Below are 19764 nucleotides of genomic sequence, written 5' to 3'. Positions count from 1 at the left end.
CCCAAACAGAAAACTATTTGAGAAAAACATAGTATGCACATAAGATGGATTATTATACCTTTGTACAGATGAATGAACTGCTATAAAGTGATTTCCAGAATATACTGCTAAGTGAAAAAAGCAAATATATGCACAATAGGTAAATAATTTGGTGGGAAGAGGGAGGGACATTCCTAATAGCAGAATGTCAGCTGATAAATGTGGATGGAATTGCAGAATGGAAAATCATTAATCTGCAACCACTGCAGTAAAGAGTAGTTTGGGAAAGATTCATCAATGCATGCCAAATGTAGAGAAAATTCGCAAAGGAGTGGTATATTTATACGGTCTTAGAAATGATCTCTCTACAGAATGCTTATTGGCTGCAAGGGGAACAATAGATACCATATGGTGAGGAATCACTGTGATTGGGTGATAAATTTAAAGTCACTAATAAAGGACAGGTGGATGTTACGGGCTTCCAGATGTACTCCTTTAAGAAATACAGTATCCTTTTGTAGTATTCTAGCTGGGCATGCACTGGCCAAATCTAGTCAAGAGAAAATATCAGACAAACCCAAACTGAGGTACAGTCTATGAAACGACTGGCCTGTATTCTTCAAAAATTTCAATGTCAAAAGAGACAAAGACAAGCTGAGAAACTGTTCTAGATTAAAGAGCAGAGGCATACTGACTAAATATAACACATGATCCTGGACTGGATCTTTTATTGGAGGGAAAAAAACTGCCATAAAGGACAGTATTGGGACAACTGACAAAATAGAATATAGCCTCTACCAGTATGAACATTCCTGAATTTGGTAACTGTATTGTGATTACCTAAGAGACTATCTTTGTTAAGTAATCAGGGATAGAAGGACATGGTATATTCAAATACTTTCAGATGTTTAAAATACGTAAATAGTTACCACTCTGCACATACATATGCATGCATGTGTGTCTATATAGATAGATAGGGAGAACAAATCTGGGTGGGGGGTGGCACCCGGGTTCAGTTGATTGAGCTTCTGACTCTTGGTTTTGGCTTATGTCATGATATCTGGGTTATGAGATCGAACCCAGCTCGGGCTCCATGATCAGTGGAGAGTCAGCTTGAGATTCTCTCCCTCTCCCTCTGCTCTCTCTCTCTCTCCGTCTCTCTTTCAAGCAAATAAATCAATCTTTAAAAAAAGTAAAATGGTGAATCTGGGCACCAAAACAAGAGGCACTATTTAACCCATTTTCCATTTGCATAGTGCCAAGGCTCCCAGGAGTGATAAGGCCTAATACACTGTAAGGGAGAATCCCTTTGATGATTTATCCCCCTAAGCCAGGGCTTCCTAAACCATGGCCCAGGGAACACTAATGTCTCATAGATGTATTTGACCCTCCGAGTCTCAATTCACAATCCACATTGATATTTTAAATGTACTGTAAAACCATGTGTTAGATCTGTTTGGTCTTAACTTAATAGTTCCCAAATTTATTTAATCACAAACATCTTTTCTAGGAAGACCTATGAATTCTTGTGAGATGTGTGAGATGCTAGTATCCTATGGAACACAGTTTGGGAAATTCTTTTCTAAACCAAATTTGAATTTGGAATGCATACTGTTGGGTCTTCGAAACCACCTATCTTTTATTCCAGTGGATTTTGTTATGGGTAATGACCCTGCCTGGGGGACTCTGAGCATATTATTACTTGATATATTTCTTTGAACTTTAGAAACTGGTACAGTAAAGATTGTGCTGAGATTTTAAGGGCAGAGCTGGATAGTGTCAGGAAACATTTAGGAAAACTGGACTAAGGAAAAAATTTTAAATTAAATTTGAGACTATATTCTATAACATGGAAGTAAAACAGTATAAAAGAGTTGGCAAGGTTGGTATGAAACTTGTTCAATTAAGAACAAAGATAAACCAACTTCTGGTGGTGAGGTAAATCAAAATAACCATTTGGCAGAATGTCAATCTGAATAAAAAACTATAAAATATTCACATCTTTCCTCCTAGTGGTTTAATGTCTGGTAATTTATACTAGCAAATAATCAAAGAAAAAAACTTTTTTTTTGTGTAAGAATAGTCATAATTATGGATACTAACAAAAAATGGCAAGCCCACCAAGTATTCCTGAACTCAGGATATGGTCTCACTAGCCACACAGTGACCTTAGCCAGAAACCTGGCCCAAGGTGGGACTCTGTCTCCTTCACTCCCTTAACTCCTATGCCCACTGTTTCTACCCTCTACACATCTCTCAAGTCTGTCTACATTCTTCACCCCCTTGATACGACCAGTCCAGGTGTCATCATCTCCTATGTGGCCGGCTGTGGCTGTCTCCTGATACTTGCCTGATTACTTCTTCGCCATCTAGTCCATTCTCCATACTGCAGAATGACCCTTCTGGACTGATAATCCTATGAGGTCTGTCTTCGTGCTTGAAAACCTTTAACTTCCCTTAGGATGAAGCTCAAATTCCTTAGCATGACTTTCAACACCCTACTTGAAAGATACCAATCTACTGCCTTCACCATTCCCACTGCCCAGGCAGTTCCCTTAAATCAAGGTGCATCTCACCTCCAGACCTTTGCACATGCTTTTCCCTCTGCCTGGGCTGGCTTTCCTCACCTCTTAGTACTTTGTAAAATGGATACCTATAATTAACAACTCAGGAAACAACAGATGTTGGTGAGGTCTCAGAGAAAGGAGAACCCTCTTATACTGTTGGTGGGAATGCAAACTGGAATAGCCACTCTGGAAAAGAGAGGTTCCTCATAAAGTTAAAAATAGAGCTACCCTATGACCCAGCAATTGCACTACTAGGTATTTACTCCAAAAGATAAACAAATAGTGATTCTAAAGGGTACATGCACCCCAATGTTTACAGCAGCACTATCAACAATAGCTAAAATATGGAAAGAGCCCAGATGTCCATTGACAGATGAATGAATAAAGATGTGGTGTGTATATGTATACATACACACACACACACACACACACACACACACACACACACACACGAGGCACTCTTTAACCCTGAGTAATGGAATATTACTCAGCCATCAAAAAGAATGAAGTCTTGCCATTTGCAGCGCCCTGGATAGAACTAGCGGGTATTGTGCCAAGTGAAATAAGTCAGTCTGAGAAAGACAATACCATTTGATTTCATTTATATGTGGCATTTAAGAAACAAAAAGATGAACACAGTAGAAGGGAAGGAAAAATAAAATAAGATTAAAAAACAGAGAGGGAGGTAAACCATAAGAGACTCTTAACTCTAGGAAACAGACTAAAGGTTCCTTGGAGGGCAGGTTCTGAGGGATGACGTAACTGGGTGATGGGCATTAAGGAGGGCATGTGATGTGATGAGCACTGGGTGTTATACACAACTGATGAATCACTAAATTCTACCCCAGAAATTAATAATATGCTATATGTTAACTAAATTGAATTTAAATGAAAAAATTTAAAAAGTAGGTACTTGTGTTTATTACCTTTGCTTCCTTACATCTCATTCACCATACAATCTGGTTTCTGCCTCATCATTGCTCCAATGTTTCCCTCAACCAAATCATCAAGGAAAGGAAGGAGGGGAATTTTTAAAATCCTTTGTAGCACCATATATCAGGCACTGTGCTAAGCACTTTATGAATAATCATTCATTTATCCTCCCAACAGCTCCATGTCCTTCAACAGCAAATGGTATCACAAGACAGAAGATACAACTTCCACTTTTACTTTTATTCATGTTTTTCCGCCAGATTCTTCTCTGCTTTCTTTGCCAGGTTATCCTTCTTGACTTGACCAATGAATACTTAAGTTACTCAAGGCTCAGTTACGTCCTTTTATATTCTTGTTCAATAACCCCCCTGGGTGATCACATCCTCTCCCAAGGCAGCTATGCATACAAATAGATGACTTCCTGACCTATTTTCTGAGCTCCAGTCCTGATTATCTAACTGACTTAGCTGTCATTTTCATCTGTACGGGCATCTCAAGCTTGCCATCGAAACCTGAGCTTACCATCTCTCCATCACCTATCACACCTGCTCCCCAATCCCCTACTGTACCTGGCACAAACATCCACACAGTTGTTTAGACCAGAAACCCAGGAGTCATCATTGATTCTTCCCCATACCTTCTTTCACCACATACAATCTATCTCTATACCTCATTAATTCTGCCTCATATATCTTCGTCAAACCCATCTGCTTCTCTTCATCCTTGCTATCATCATCCTGTCCAAGTCACCATCATCTCCAGCTTTCCTACTTGGACAGTCTCGTAACCAACCAGAATAATCTTTCTAAAAACTACTGGGTTTGAATCTGGGCTATGCCATTTATTGGCATTGATAGTACTCCTGGGAGTATCACTCAACCTTTCTAATTCTTGACTTCCTTATCTATAAATTGGAAATAAGAATATGTCACAGGGAGATAGTAATTAAAAGAAATAATCCAGATAGCAAGACAGAAAAGGACATTTTAGTAAACTATAGATGGGCATACAAATGGTTGGACAAATTTAAAAAGAAAGAGTAATGCAGAACTTGCCATCCCATGTCATTGCATCTCATTTGAAATAACAAGAATGAGTTCAGTCTATATTTTACAACTTTAACAGGGAAAAATTCTGACAAAAACAAAAATGTTCTCTTTGCAAATGATGCAATACAGAAACACTGAACTCACTCTGATGGTTAATTTTATGCGTCAACTTGGTGAGGCCATGGTGCCCAGTCAAACACTAGTTTAGATGTTGCTGTGAATATATTTTGTAGATGTGATTAACATTTACAATCAGAGTTGGAGGTAAAGGAGATTGCTCTCAGTGACGAGGTGGGCCTTATTCAATCAGTTGAAAGCCTGAAGAGCAAAAAGCTGAGGTTTCTTGGAGAAGAAGGAATTCTGTCTCAAGACTATAACAGAAATCCTGAGTTTTCAGCTGGCCTGCCTACCTTATGGATTTCAGGCTTGTGCACCCCCACAATTGTGTCAGCCAATTCCCTAAAATCAATCTCTCCTCTCTCTGTATATATCCTATTGGTTCTGTTTCTCTGGAGAACCCTGATTGACACACTCACAGAAGAATCCTAAGATAAAGTAGATTAGCAGCTAATAAATGATAACTCTAAGTGGTTTCAGGTAAGGATTTTAGAGTCTAGTAGAAAAGAACTAATCAGTTTGATAGCATAAGATCTAAACAGATAAACATGAAAAGATAAAGAACTTTAGAAAATAAGACTTGAATTATGCCTCTAATATGAGAAAAGCCTTCAGGGAGTCTCGGCCTATTTGAAGACGATGCACCTGGTAACAAAGGACCACTATCCTGATCCCATACTCATCTACCCAGTCATCTATATGAAGACTTTGTTGAACATTTACTCCAGGCCAGTGTTCTTATCCAGAGCAAATAACAAAACCAGGCATTCTCAGAGGTGCTATTCCACTTGTGTCTATAAAAAGCACCGGGAAAGGCAGAAGAGCTTTGGTGGCCAGTATATTGTAGCTTACCTGTAGAAAATGGTTGATGGATGCATCGTAAAATCCCAGGGATTGCTCTACACCTGCTAATTCCCTCAATATTGATACACACTCAAGACTTTTTTCACCTCTACTGATCTCAATATATTCTAAGGCCTCTTGGTAGTGAGGCAAAGCTTCTTTTGACTTCTTCTGACTTTGATACATCCTGAAAAAAATCAAAGAGATTATTTTTACAATAATTAAATAGAAAATATATAGGTGAGAAAAATAGGTAGTGGTTAGGATTTGGCTCTCTGATCCCTGTTGTCCAGGTTCACTGCCTAGCCAGCTAAGTTTTTATTCTCTCCGAAGAGGCAGCAGGGCATGGTGGTAAAGAGGACGGACTTTAGAAGTTTTAAATCCTGCCTCCACTATCTATCAGATGTGTGAACTTCCAGTTGCTTAACAGCTTTCTCATCTCTAAATTAAGAATCACAACAGTGCCTACTTTATTGAGTTATAATGAAGATTAAATTAGTTATTACTCATCGAAACACCTGGAACCATCTCCAACCCATAGTAAGTGCTACATTGCTGTTGGTTTAAAAAACACAAAATAACTTACCGAACAATAAAAAATGCCAAGTTGCTGATAACTAACCTGTTGAGAAATTATAGAAATTTCCCAGCGTTGGTGAGGGTAAAAGCATTCTCATTAACTGTTAGAAAGAATATAATTTGAGCATAAACTTTTCTATATCAAAATTATACATACATAAGTACACATATGTTTCTGCTAATGGCAATTTTAGTAGTCTATTTTAAAGAGATTCTCTGGCAGAACAAGAAGATATGTATAAGAATGTTTACCTAAGCACTCTTTGTAATAGTGGAAAAGTATAAAGCATTTAAAATACACAAATAGGAGATCATCCAAGCAGATTACATCTATACTGTAGAATGCCACATAGCCATTAAAGTTAATGTTGATCCAAACTTACCAATAAAGGTGTATAAAAGGCAGAACACAAAAATGCTTTGTATATCTCATGCAGGTGAAAACAATCTAATCTATATGTACACACATGCATAAAAGCTATCTAAATGGACAGTAAAATGTTAGCAAGTTATCTCTAAGGAGTTGGTTGTGATTTTACTTTTCTTATTTATGCTTTCCAAATTTCCCATCTTTTCTTCTATGAAATTATATTACTTCGACATCAGAAAAATGTTAACTTAAAAATTATAGGTAAAGATTCTTGTAGCTTTTTGGGATAAAACATAAAAAAATACATATTCCTATATTTTCTTCAGCAAATCTATAGGTAAAGATTCTTGTAGCTTTTTGGGATAAAACATAAAAAAATACATATTCCTATATTTTCTTCAGCAAAGCAGACATTTAAGAACAATCTTCTCTAAAATATTAAGAAATAGAAACTTTTTCTTGCATGAAAAAATTTCATATGTAAAATTCATCATGAAAGGTATGAACCCTTTCTATGTTACCCTTTGCCCTAGAATCTTTATTACAGAAAGATCTTACAATTCTCAACCACCTATGGGTAAACACAGACATAATGTGAGAAAGTGACTAAGAAAAGACACACACAAAAATAAGTCTTGTTTTCAACTCAGTCATTGGAAATTTGTCACAACTATTTTTGTTCTTTAATAAATTTAAAAGGAATTGATTGAAAGAAGTAAAGATTCTGTAGATTTGTGGTTCAGATAGCCATTGTAAAATAAAATCCTGACTGGATGGCTTATAAACGAGGATACGTTCTATAATTGGAAAGAAGTTTAAAACATGCGAAGAGGTCAGGGGTATGTTCCTAGACCAAATAGGATCCAGGTTGTAGCTTGCAGTGACTCTTAATCTTAGAAAGGAAGAGACAAATAGGTGATTGAGTAATACAGGACTTGCCTTCTGACTCTTATTGAGCTTTGGATATAGTGAGTAACAATTAGCTTTGTAAGTATCATATTTTGTTTTTGAAGAGAAAACCCATTAGCATCTTTGGTGATAGAAAGAGGCTTTGAAACATATGGCTGATAACAAATCACTCAGCCAAAAAATTAGATTCCTGGTCGACAAATGTTTCAGAATAATTGAAAACAGGAGTCAGCAAACTATGGCCTATGCAACAAATCTGCTATTTTTGTAAATAAAGTTTTATTGGCACACAGCCACACCCACTTGTTTACACTTTGTCTATGGCTGCTTTCGCACTAGAATGGCAGAGGTGAGTAGCTGCAACAAACACAAAGTCTGGGCCTTTACAGAATAAGTTTGCCAACCTCTGCTCTAGAATCTAGAGAAAGCTACACACTTTCAAAATGACTTCAGATATTTTTCTATCTAATTTAGCCTAGAAAACTCCAACAATGGCACAAATATTTGAGCAAAGGGAAAAAGCCATCTTCTTCCTTTCTCATGTTCATAAATAATGAAGCATGTGCCAAGGAAATAATAGGTCTTTTGTTTGCAAGGCTGCTGTAAAAATCATAGAAGGGTAATAGAGCAAATACAAATGCCAAGATGACTTCATTTGAGCAACAGCTTTTTTTTTTTTTTAAGTTTTTATTTATTCATGAGAGACACAGAGGGAGGCAGAGACATAGGCAGAGGGAGAAGCAGGGTCCCTGTGGGGAGCCCAATGCAGGACTTGATTCCAGGACCTCAGGATCATGTCCTGAGCCAAAGGCAGATGTTTAACCACTGAGCCACCCAGGCATCCCATGAGCAACAGCTTTTAAAGACAGCAATATTCAAAGCTTAGTAATCAAGCTTATAAATGCAAAAAAAAAGTAAACAATAACAAGGCACAAGTTAATTCATATAACAACAATTGTTCCTTTCCTGAGATAGAGCGTGAAAGAAAAGTATTTGAGAGTCTATAAGAGGATAACTTGTAGCCATTTACCTACTTTCTTAGGCAAAAGTACAGCATATCACTCCAGAAAGTCATCCTTCAGATACCTGACCCTTGGAGACAAATTTATAAAAAACAAAACAAAACACAGGATGAAAGGCAGGACCATCAGTTATAAGTACTATAGCAGGAGCATAAAACCTAAACTGTAGGGATTTTTTTGTTTGTTTGTTTTTGTTTTGTTTTTAAGAGAGAGAGAGACCTTGCAAGCAGTAGAGAGGGAGAGCGAGAATTCTAGTAGTTCCACGCCCAGTGCGGAGCCTGAAGTCAGGTTCTATCTCATGACCCTGAGATCATGACCTAAGCCGACATCAGAGTTGGATGCTCGACTGACTGAGCCACTCAGGCACCCCCTAAACTGTAGTTTGAGCATCCTTGTGGACCAGGCCACAGAGCCTTGTGCAAGGACAAAATGTCTCTGAATCCTGGCTTTCTCATCTCAACACTGGTATCCAATAGGGTTGTTGTGAGAACCAAGGAAAATGTCTGAAATGCTTTGCAAACTGAGGCAAGTCATACAGATTGGTATGTCATACAGATTGGTATGTCATACAGATTGGCCTATACATCATCATACCTTTTACCCCTCTCAACCACTAGTCTATATGGAACTGAGCACTACAGTCTTGGGTTGTTCTTCTGTTGAAATGAGCTCTACCATGGTCTCACATTCACCCACTAAGATTTTGTAAAGTCCAAATAATAAGCATAATCAGTCAAACTCATGTGCCAGTGAGGCAGGCATTTTCTTATCCAGCTGAGCTTTTAAAAGATTTGAGAATAATTTATTATAAAATACATATTCTTCATCAAAAGAAAAGATACAGAAATATAATATATGTATATAATATATATTTTCAATATGCAAAGCTGAGTGTTGTACAACTTGATATATATACTTCCAGATGATTTTTTATGAATATTTTTTAAAAGGATCAAAACATTTTTGAGCTTGCTACTTTCACTTAATCATATATTAAAATATCGCAATGAATGCTGTAACATCACTTTAAGTGGTTGAGTGGTGTCATATCAGATTTAATTGGCCACCCATCTTCAAAAATAGTATTATTTAGGAAGTTTAAAAAATGGTTTGTGGAAAATATTTACCAATCATATTTCTGAGGAGGGACTTGCATCCAGAATATATAAATAACTCCTGCAACAAAATAAAAAAACAACCCAATTTAAAGATGAGCAAAGTTTCTAAATAGCCAATTCTCCAAAGATATACAAATGATCAATAAGCATGTAAGGAGACATTCATTATCATTAATCATCAAGGAGATGCATATCAAAACTACAATGAGATGCCACTTCACACCCAGTAGGACAGTGGCTATAGTAATGACAAAGAGGGCAGCCGGGTGGCTCAGCGGTTTAGCGGTTTAGCGTCTGCCTTCAGCGCAGGGCGTGATCCTGGAGACCCAGATGGAGTCCCACGTCGGGCTCCCTGCATGGAGCCTACTTCTCCCTCTGTCTGTGTCTCTGCCTCTCTCTCTCTATGTCTCTCATGAATAAATAAATAAAATCTTAAAAAAATAATAATAATGACAAAGAAAGATAGTAACAAGTGTTGACAAGGATGTGGAAAAATTGCAACCCTTATGTACTGCTAGTGGGAATATAAAATGGTACAGCTACTTTGGAAAATAGTGGCAGTTCCTCAAAAGTTTGTTTGTTTGTTTATTTATTTATTTATTTATTTATTTATTTATCTCAAAAGTTTAAACATAGAATTACAGTATGACCCAGCAATTCCACTCCTACATAAATGCCCAAAAGAAATGAAGACATATATCCACATAAAAACTTGTACACAATGTTAGTAACAGCACTACTCATAAGACTCAAAAAGCACAAACAACCTAAATGTCCCCTAAGGAATATCCATTCTGAGCAATGAGTAAATAAAATATGGTATATCCATGAAGTGAAATATTACTCAAGCATCAAAAAGAAGTACTGATAAACCTTAAAGCATGGATGAACTTTGAAAAAAGTATGAAAAAAAGACCAGTCACATGCAACCTAACCTAACCTTATGCCTAAAAGAACTAGAAAAAGAACAACAAACAAAACTAAAAACCAGCAGAAGGAAGGAAATAATAAAGATTAGAGCAGAAATTAATGATATAGAAATTTAAAAAAATAACAGAACAGATCAATGAAACTAGGAACTGGTTCTTTGAAAGAAATCAATAAAATTGATAAACTTCTAGCCAGACTTATCAAGAAAAAAAGAGAAAGGACTCAAATAAATAAAATTACAATTGTGAGAGAAGAAATACAAATAATTACAAGAGAATATTATGAAAAACTATATGCCAACAAGTTGGACAACCTAGAAGAAATGGATAAGTTCCTAGAAACACATAAATTACTAAAACTGAAACAGAAAGAAATAGAAATTTTGAACAGACCAATAACCAGCAAAGAAACTGAATCAGTAATCAAAAAACTCCCAATAAACAAAAGTCCAGGACCAGATGGCTTCACAGGTGAATTCTACTATATAAAGAAAAGTTAATACCTATTCTTCTCAAACTATTCCAAAAAATAGGGACGTCTGGGTGGCTCAGTGATTGAATGTCTGCCTTTGGCTCAGGACATGATCCTGGGGTCTTGGGATCGAGTCCCATATCAGGCTCCCCACAAGGAGCCTGCTTCTCCCTCTGCCTCTGTCTCTGCCTCTCTCTGTGTGTCTCTCATGAATAAATGAATAAAATCTTTAAAAAAATGATTCCAAAGAATAGAAAAGGAGGGAAAACTTCCAAATTCATTTTACAAGGCCAGCATTACCCTGATATCAAAATCAAAGACTGCACTATAAAAGAGAACTATAGGCCAATATCCCTGATGAACACAGATGCAAAAATCCTCAACAAAACACTAGAAAACCAAATCCAACAATATGTTAAAAAATCATTCACCACAATTAAGTAGGATTTATTCCTGGGCTGCAAGAGTGATTCAATATTTGCATATCAATCAATACGATACATCACATCAATAAGAATGGATAAGAACCAGATGATAATTTCAATAGATTCAGAAGAAAACATTTGACAAAGTACAACATCCACTCATGATAAAAATAATCAACAAAGCAGGTTTAGAGGGAACAGAGCTCAATACAATAAAGGCCATATATGAAAAACCCAGTTAGGATCATCATTAATGGAAAAAAACTGAGAGCTTTTTTTCCCCAAGGTCAGGAAACAGACAAAGATGTCCACTCTCACCACTTTTATTTAACACAGCACTGGACAAAGATGTCTACTCTTATCACTTTTATTTAACACAGCACTGGAAGTCCTAGCTGCAGTAGACAACAAAAAGAAACAAAAGGTATCCAAATCAGTAGGGAAGGAGTAAAACTTGCACTATTTGCAGATGACATGATAACATTATATAGAAAACCCAAAGACCACATCAAAAAACTGCTAGAACTGACAAATTCAGTAAAGTCGCAGGATACAAAATCAATGTACAGAAATGTGTTGCATTTCTATACACCAATAATGAAGCAGCAGAAATAGAAATTAACAGTCCCATTCACAACTGCACCAAAAATAATAAATACCGAGAGATAAACCCAACCAAAGAAATGAAAGACTTATACTTGAAAACTATAGAATACTGATGAAAGGAACTGAAGACAACACAAAGAAATGGAAAGACATTCCATGCTCATGGATTGGAAGAACAATATTGTTAATATGTTTATAATTCCCAGAGCAATCTACACATTTAAAGCAGTCCCTATCAAAATGCCACTGAACAAGAGCAATCCTAAAATTTGTATAAAACCACAAAAGACCCCGAATAGCCAAAGCATTCTTGAAAATGAAAAGCAAAGCTGGAGGCATCACAATTCCAGACTTAAAGTTATATTATAAAGCTGTAGTAATCAAAACAGTGTGGTACTGGCACAGAAATAGACACATGGATCAATGGAACAGGATAGAAAACCCAGAAATAAACCCACAGCTGTATGGTCAATTAATCTTCTCAAAGCAGGAAAGAATATCCAACGGAAAAAAAGACAGTCTTTTTAACAAATAGTGTTGGGAAAACGAGACAGCAACATGCAAAAGAACAAAACTGGGGCACCTTCATGGCTCAGTCAGTTCAGCGTCTGACTCTTGGTTTCGGCTCAGGTCATGATATTAGCATTGTGGGATCAAGCTCCAAGTTGGGCTCCATATTTATTACAGAGTCTGCTTAAGACTCTCCTCCTTCTTCTACCCATCCCCCTGCTTGCATGCTCTCTCTCTCAATAAAATAAATAAATCTTTAAAAAAAGAGAGAGAATGAAACTGGACCACTCTCTTACACCTTACACCATACACAAAAACAAATTCAAAACGGATTAAAGATCTAAATGTGAACCTGAAACCAAAAAAATCCTAAAAGAAAACACAGGCCGTAATTTCTTTGACATCGGCCAAAGCAACTTCTTTCCAGATATGGCTCCTGAAGAAAGGGAAACAAAAGCAAAAATAAACTATTGGGACTGCATCAAAATAAAAACTTCTGGATAGTGAAGAAAATAGTCAACAAAACTAAAAGGCAACCTAGGGAATGGGAGAATATTTGCAAATGACATATCCAATAAAGGGTTAGTAGCCAAAATATATAAAGAACTTTATAAGATGCAACAGTCAAAAAATGAATAAGCCAATTACAAAATGGGCAGAAGACATGAACAAGCATTTCTCCAAAGACATATGAATGGCCAACAGACACATAAAAAGATGTTCACCATCATTAATCAACAGGGAAATACAAATCAAAACCACAATGAGATACCACCTCACACCGGTCAAAATGGCTAAAATCAACAACACAAGAAACAAGAATTGGTGAGGATGTGGGAAAAAAGGAACACTCGTGGAAATGCAAACTGGTATAACCACTGTAGAAAATGGGATGGAGTTTCTTCAAAAAGTTAAAAATAAAATTACCCTACCATCAAGCAATCCCACTACTGGGTATTAACCCAAAGAATACAAAAACACCAATTCAAAGGGATACATGCATCCCTATGTTTATAGTAGCATTAATTACAATAGCCAAATTATGGAAGCAGCTCAAATGTCCACTAATTGATAAATGTGGTATATTTATACAGTAGAATATTATTCAGCCATAAAAAAGAATGAAATCTTGCTATTTGCAGTGACATGAATAGAACTAGAGAGCATAATGAAAATGCTAAGCAAAATCAGTGAGTTGGAGAAAGACAAATATCATATGATTTCACTCATATATGGAATTTAAGAAACAAAACAAATGAACAAAGGGAAAAAGAGAGAGACAAATCAAGAAACAGACTCTTGAGGTGCTGGTTGCTCAGTGGGTAGAGCATGCAACTCTCAATCTCAAGATTCTAAGTTCAAGTCCAATGGTGGATGTAGAGATTACTTAAAAAATTTTTTTTTAAAGATTTTATTTATTTATTCATGAGAGAAACACACAGAGAGAGAGAGAGAGAGAGAGGCAGAGACACAGGCAGAGGGAGAAGCAGGATCCCTGTAGGGAGCCCGATGTGGCACTTGATCCTGGGTCTCCAGGATCATATCCTGGACTGAAGATGGCGCTAAACCTCTGAGCCACCCAGGCCGCCCTGCTTAAAATTAAAAAAAAAAAAAAAAAAAAAAAAGACTCTTAACAAACTGATAGTTGCCATGGGGGAGTTGCTTGGGGGACGGGTAAAGTAGGTGATGGGGATTAAAGAGTGCACTTGTGATGAGCACCAGGTGTATATGGAAGTGCTGAATCACTATATTGTACATCTAAAACTAATAAAACACTGTTAAAAAAAGAAAAAGAAAAAAAAAAGGCCAAGTCACAAAAGGTCATACATTGTATGATTCCATGTATAGGAAATGTCCCAAATACACAAATCCAAAGAGAGAGACAGTGGGTTAGTAGTTATCAGGGGCTAGGAGAAGATGGTAATAGAGACTGTTAATGGGATAAAAAAGTCAAAATGATTTCGATAAGGCTTGCATAACTCCTGTTAATATAGTGAAAAGCATTGAATATATTTCAATAAATCTGTCCTTTAAAAAAGCTTGTGAATGGGCAGCCTGGGTGGCTCAGTGGTTTAAGTGCCTGCCTTCGGCCCAGGGTGTGGTCCTGGAGTCCCGGGATCGAGTCCCACCTTGGGCTCCCTGCATGGAGCCTGCTTCTCCCTCTGCCTGTGTCTCTGCCTCTCTCTATCATGAATAAATAAATAAAATCTTAAAAAAATAAAAAAGCTTGTGAACATTTGGAAGCAAAGCTAAATATAGATGAGATTTAGTGGTACCCATAGAGCTAGTATTTTTTTGTTTAAAAAATAATTGTAGTAACGTTAAGCAAAAATAAAAATATTTTTCTCTTCATATCATCCTTGAACCAGTCATATCTAACCAGCACAAAGGAGGTCAGAAAAAGGTGTGTGTGCTTTGGCTTTAAATTGGTCCTGCATGATTAGGCAATCCTACTCATCTGTTTTAGGGTGGAGGATTAGGAGAGCAGAGAATGCTGTGGGTCCCACTGCACCTGACACTCAGCAATGGGCATTCCCCAAGGAGGCCATAAATTGGACACTGAGCTACTGGCCTCACTCTAATCTTTCGGGGCTATAAGCATGTTTCCTGATGAGCTCCGAAGCCTGGGTGTCCTGGGGGAATGCCTAGGTCTATGAAAAGTATAATCCTAATGAGAAAGCAGGAAATTCATGGAGAAAAGAGCCATAGAAAACTATTCTTAATGTTGTATTCTGGTAAATCAATTACTCTGTGAGTTTAAATATGTTAATATATTTCCTATTATGACCTCTGCAAAATGGAAGAATCCAGACATTGGTGACAAACCCGGAATCTTTTTCCTTTGGCTGATTGTTTCAAGCCAATAAATTGTGGTTAAGGAAATTAGCTTGAGTGCCGGTGAGTTATAGAAGAAAGGGAAGTTCTATATAGCCCCTAAAGTTATCCAGATGAGCAGAATTCAGTGTGTCAAAGATGGGCTAGAATAGAAAGTCCAATTCCCAGCCATGCTGAGTGCTGCCCACTAGGCCATCTGGGGCATGGTTTGGGAGTCCTGGTCTAGCACAAAAGAGCTCAAGCTCCTGCCTCCAGGGCCTGGCTTTGCACCCACAGACTCCTGCTCCTAGGTTCTGATGGACATCTGCCCAAGGGGGCAACACTCTGCTTAGTGAGCTGGTGCTTAGGCACAAAGCTAGGTTTGCCTGGAAGACATGGCACCTTTCCCAATTCTCACAAAGGCTCTATCCACTTATCTAACCACATACAAAGGTAGCACAGAGATGACAGTGGCTCTGCTGGGACCTGAGTTTCCTTGGACTTAATGAATTCAGATGACTCTTGAGTGTCACCTAAATCTTCCCATCTGGCTTCCCTGATGCCAGCCTCCTGTCAGCACCGCCTTTGTGTCACGTGGATCTTTCTTCTGGGTGTTTGCTAAGCCTTCTAGCTGGAACGTTCCTTCTTCCATCTCTGCCTGGCAAACTTCCATTCATCATTCTAATTACTATTCCTCTTTTAGTTTTACCCTAGCAGTCTCCTCCTTTAGGAAGGCTTCCCTTACAAGGGCCAGGACTAGGGTGGGACCAGAAAGACACCTAGGACACACCATTTAAGGTGGCACACACTCTCAGGGGCAGGAAAGTGCAGGGTGGGCACCTGAGTGTGACTGCATCCTTAAATGGTGGCTTGGGTATTAGGCTTTCTCATCTTAACCCCTGCTCTGTCCCCCGACATCCCAGGCTGGGTTGGGTGCCTCTGTGAAAACCTACTGCTCTCTCCTTGAGCTGTGAACCTTCCCTGCTCAGGAAACACCCTCCATGCTATATAACTGCCTGGTAACTCGGTGCCAATCCCTTGAGTGCTGGGCTCTATGAAGGCAGGGTCCAAGGCTACCTCATTGGTCTTGGCATCCCAACACCTTGCAGCATCTGACACAAAGTGGGTGTCAGCTGTCTGATGGAAGGAGGGAGGAGAAGCTGAAGAGGGAGGGAGGAGGAAACAACCTACAAACACAAATCCATTAGCTTAGAGACTCTGAGGCAACAGAGTTCATACCTAAATTTTCATAGATTCCAGAATAAAGTTTAGGACTAAAATCTTCAAAAGAAAAGCACATGTTTTCACATTGATTTGGTAGCAAGAATATTGTAGACTATTGATCTAATGAAAGCTTGGGGAAGTTGTTGACATTTTATAAAAGGTGGAATAAAAGAAACCTTGTAGGAATCTACTACGGTTTGAATTGTGTCCTCCTATCCAAATTCTTAGGTTCAAATCCTCACCTCCAGCACTTGAGAATGTGCCTTTATTTGGGAATAAGGTTGTTGTAGATATTAGTTAAGAATATATCATACTAGAGTGGGGGGATCCCTAATCTAATATGACTGGTGTCCTTACAAAAGAAGGCATTTGGAAACAAAGATACATACAGGGAGAAGGCCATGTGAAGATGAAGGCAAGATTGAGGTATTGCATCTATAAGCCAATGGACATCAAAGGTTACTAGGAACCCACCATTAGCTGGGAAAGAATCCTGGAACAGATCCACCCTCACAGTCACTAGAAGGAACCAATCCTGTCAACACTTATCTATGACTTCCAGCCTCCAGTACTATGAGAGAACTTTCTGTTGTTCAAGTCACCTAATTGGTGGTACTTTGTTATGGAAGACCTTGCAAACTAATATGGAACCTCTGCTTGCCAATTCCAGGGCCAGAAATATCTCTTCCTTCAGCCTCCTAATAGAAGAACACTACTTAGACATGTGAGCACCATTTTTTTTTTCTAATCACGCTGTATTCAAGTCCCACTTTCTATTATCTCCCTGCCTGTAAATTTAATTTGAATATCTGCTGAGGAGACCCAGAAGCAGGCAAATTCAATAGGAACAAACACGTGACTTTCACTGACTACAGTTTTGCCTCTGATATAAGAATATCCAAATGAAAGCACACACACATCACGAATCCAATGACATCCAGCCAGCTGAACTTGGCAGGGTGCTAACCCGGAGGAGATGTGATCACACAAGAGGCTTCCATACTTGAAAGTGACCTGTTGCCATTTCTGAACACTCTAAACTTAAAAGATTTTCTCAGCCTATTATTTGCTTCAAGTTTCTAACTACTGAATTCTTCAGACCCTGAGTACTTCTTTCTCTTATAGCTAAAACAACTTATCTCCTCACTTAGGTCATCCGCAGAGGGTAAAAAATTAGATCACTCACACTATTTACATGAAAGTTCTAAGTGGATTAGACAGGCCTAAATTTAAAAAGCAAAACTTGGATATGTTTGAGAGAAAAATATAAGAAAAAGTAATTCCATGACTTTGGGTAGAGAAGGATTTTTTTAAACAAGATACAAAAAATATACATCAGCATAGAAAAGATGGGTAAATGCAGTCACCTTAAAAATAAAAACTCCTATTCATAAAAAATCCACAAAAAGAAAGTGAAAAGCCCAAACTACATCCTGGGAGTACATACAATATATGGAAGCAGCAAATAACTGTCAGAAATATGAATAATGTCTACAAATTACTAAGAAAAAATATAAATAGTCCAACTAAAAAATAAGTAAAAGATACAAATAAACAACAACAGGAATTCCAAATGTCCATCAAACATATGAAAAGATGATCAACCTCGCTATTAGGGAAATGCAGTTAAAGGAATCACATGATTGGCACAGATAAGAAATGTGACAGTATCGAGTGTTGGTAAAGTATAGAGTAAGGGGAATTTCCATATCCTACTGGCAAGAGTATAAATTGGTGTTTGGTAAACTTGGTCAAGTTGAGAATGCGGGTATTTGTCAAGTAAGCAATTCTACTCCTGGGCATAGACCTCAGGGATAATCTTGAACGTGTGCCCAAAGAGACAGTACAAGAGTGAAACTGGAATTTCATCCCATTGAATTTACATGTCTGCTCTGTGAACACTGATGATTAAGTTAGGGGGAAGTCAGACGGATAAAACACAATGTGTAGGCTTAAAATGAAAGGACTAGAAAGGCATATAGTGGCTCAGTCAGTTAAGCCTCTGCCTCTTGATTTTGGCTCAGGTCATGATTTCAGGATTGTGAGTTCAAGCTCCACGATAAAAATAAAAATAAAATGAAGAGACTAGAGATACATGCAACAGGTGACACGGATATCTCTCAAAAATACAAATGTAATTGGGGGAAAGCAAGCTACAGAAGGAAATACACATAGAAAGTTTTAAAGATGAGAAATGATACTATACATTTTCATGTACATATATATACATGAATATGTATATTTATATGTATATTTATATAATATAAATACACATTCAAAGGAATGAAAAACACTAAATTAAGCATAATAATTGCCTATAATGTGGGGGATGGTAAGAAAAGGGGATTGGGAAGAACACAGAACAGGCCTCCATGTATCTGAAATGTCCTATTTCATAAGTTTGGGAGTGTGTATGTATTTATGTAACAATATCTATACTTTTATACTGTTCAAAAGATGAACAAATACAACCCTCTCTTGTTTAGTGTGTGCAAAGAATGAAGCTTGTTCTAGGGCTCTGTCCCAGGGTCCTGGCACCCACACAACTGCCAGAAATGGAGACTTATCAAGCTAATGTCATCTACAATGAGCCTTCCGGAGCTCACCAAGAGTATGCTGTTCATGTAAAAGAAAAGACAAAATAGAAAATTAAATTACTTTAGCTTCACAATATATGTAATAAAGAAGGAACAGAGGGGGCACTCTATCAGGGAATGCCTAAATGATGGCCTTACCTCCACCAACTCACAGCATCAGCCAATTTCAGATAATCTCATCTGTCTCCATTTGCTTGTGTGTAATGTTTGGGATGGCAACATTTTCTCCTTTCCATTTCTATCTGCCTGCTGGGAATGCTTTGAGGATTTATTGTCTAGTGTGCCCATAAAATGTTTAGGCAGCTTCAGGAAACACCAGACAGATAAAAAGATAGAGAGTTTTGAACAACAGAATGTGGCAGTATGTTAATTTGGCAGGTTCACAACTTCAACCACAACATATTTTATTGAATGAAAATACATCCACAGTAATTCTCCAGAGCACGTGATGAGACACTATCTCATTTCAGATGGGCTTCAGAAGATCTCACAGGGATGGAGACTTGTTTTAACAGGCCACAAACAAATGCAATCTCTCTGGTATTACTAAGACAACAGTTTCTTTTTAAAAGCTCTGGAATTTGGGAGTGTCTAGGTGGCTCAGTTCGTTAAGAGTCTGCCTTCAGCTGAGGTCATGATCCCCGAGTGCTGGGACTGAGCCCAGGATCCTGAGATTGAGTCCCACATCAGGCTCCTTGCTC

At 37.8% G+C, this 19764-nt stretch overlaps 1 protein-coding gene across 14 annotated transcripts in view; it reads right to left on the bottom strand.

Annotated features, from left to right (window-relative positions):
• Positions 1-19764, bottom strand: part of TTC23 (tetratricopeptide repeat domain 23) — a 96057-nt gene that overhangs the window by 43127 nt on the left and 33166 nt on the right. For all 14 annotated transcript variants that reach the window (XR_012017029.1, XR_012017043.1, XM_072797293.1 and 11 more), the window contains one exon: positions 5498-5675. Coding sequence is in view for 12 of the 14 variants with exons in the window: in XM_072797293.1 (XP_072653394.1) it covers positions 5498-5675 (178 nt within the window). In the remaining 2 variants the exon portion in view is untranslated. The remainder of the gene's footprint in view (positions 1-5497; positions 5676-19764) is intronic.

Source organism: Canis lupus, chromosome 2 (assembly GCF_048164855.1).
Source record: "Canis lupus baileyi chromosome 2, mCanLup2.hap1, whole genome shotgun sequence".
Classification (NCBI taxonomy): Eukaryota; Metazoa; Chordata; class Mammalia; order Carnivora; family Canidae; genus Canis; species Canis lupus.
This window is presented reverse-complemented; position numbering and strand designations above follow the sequence as displayed.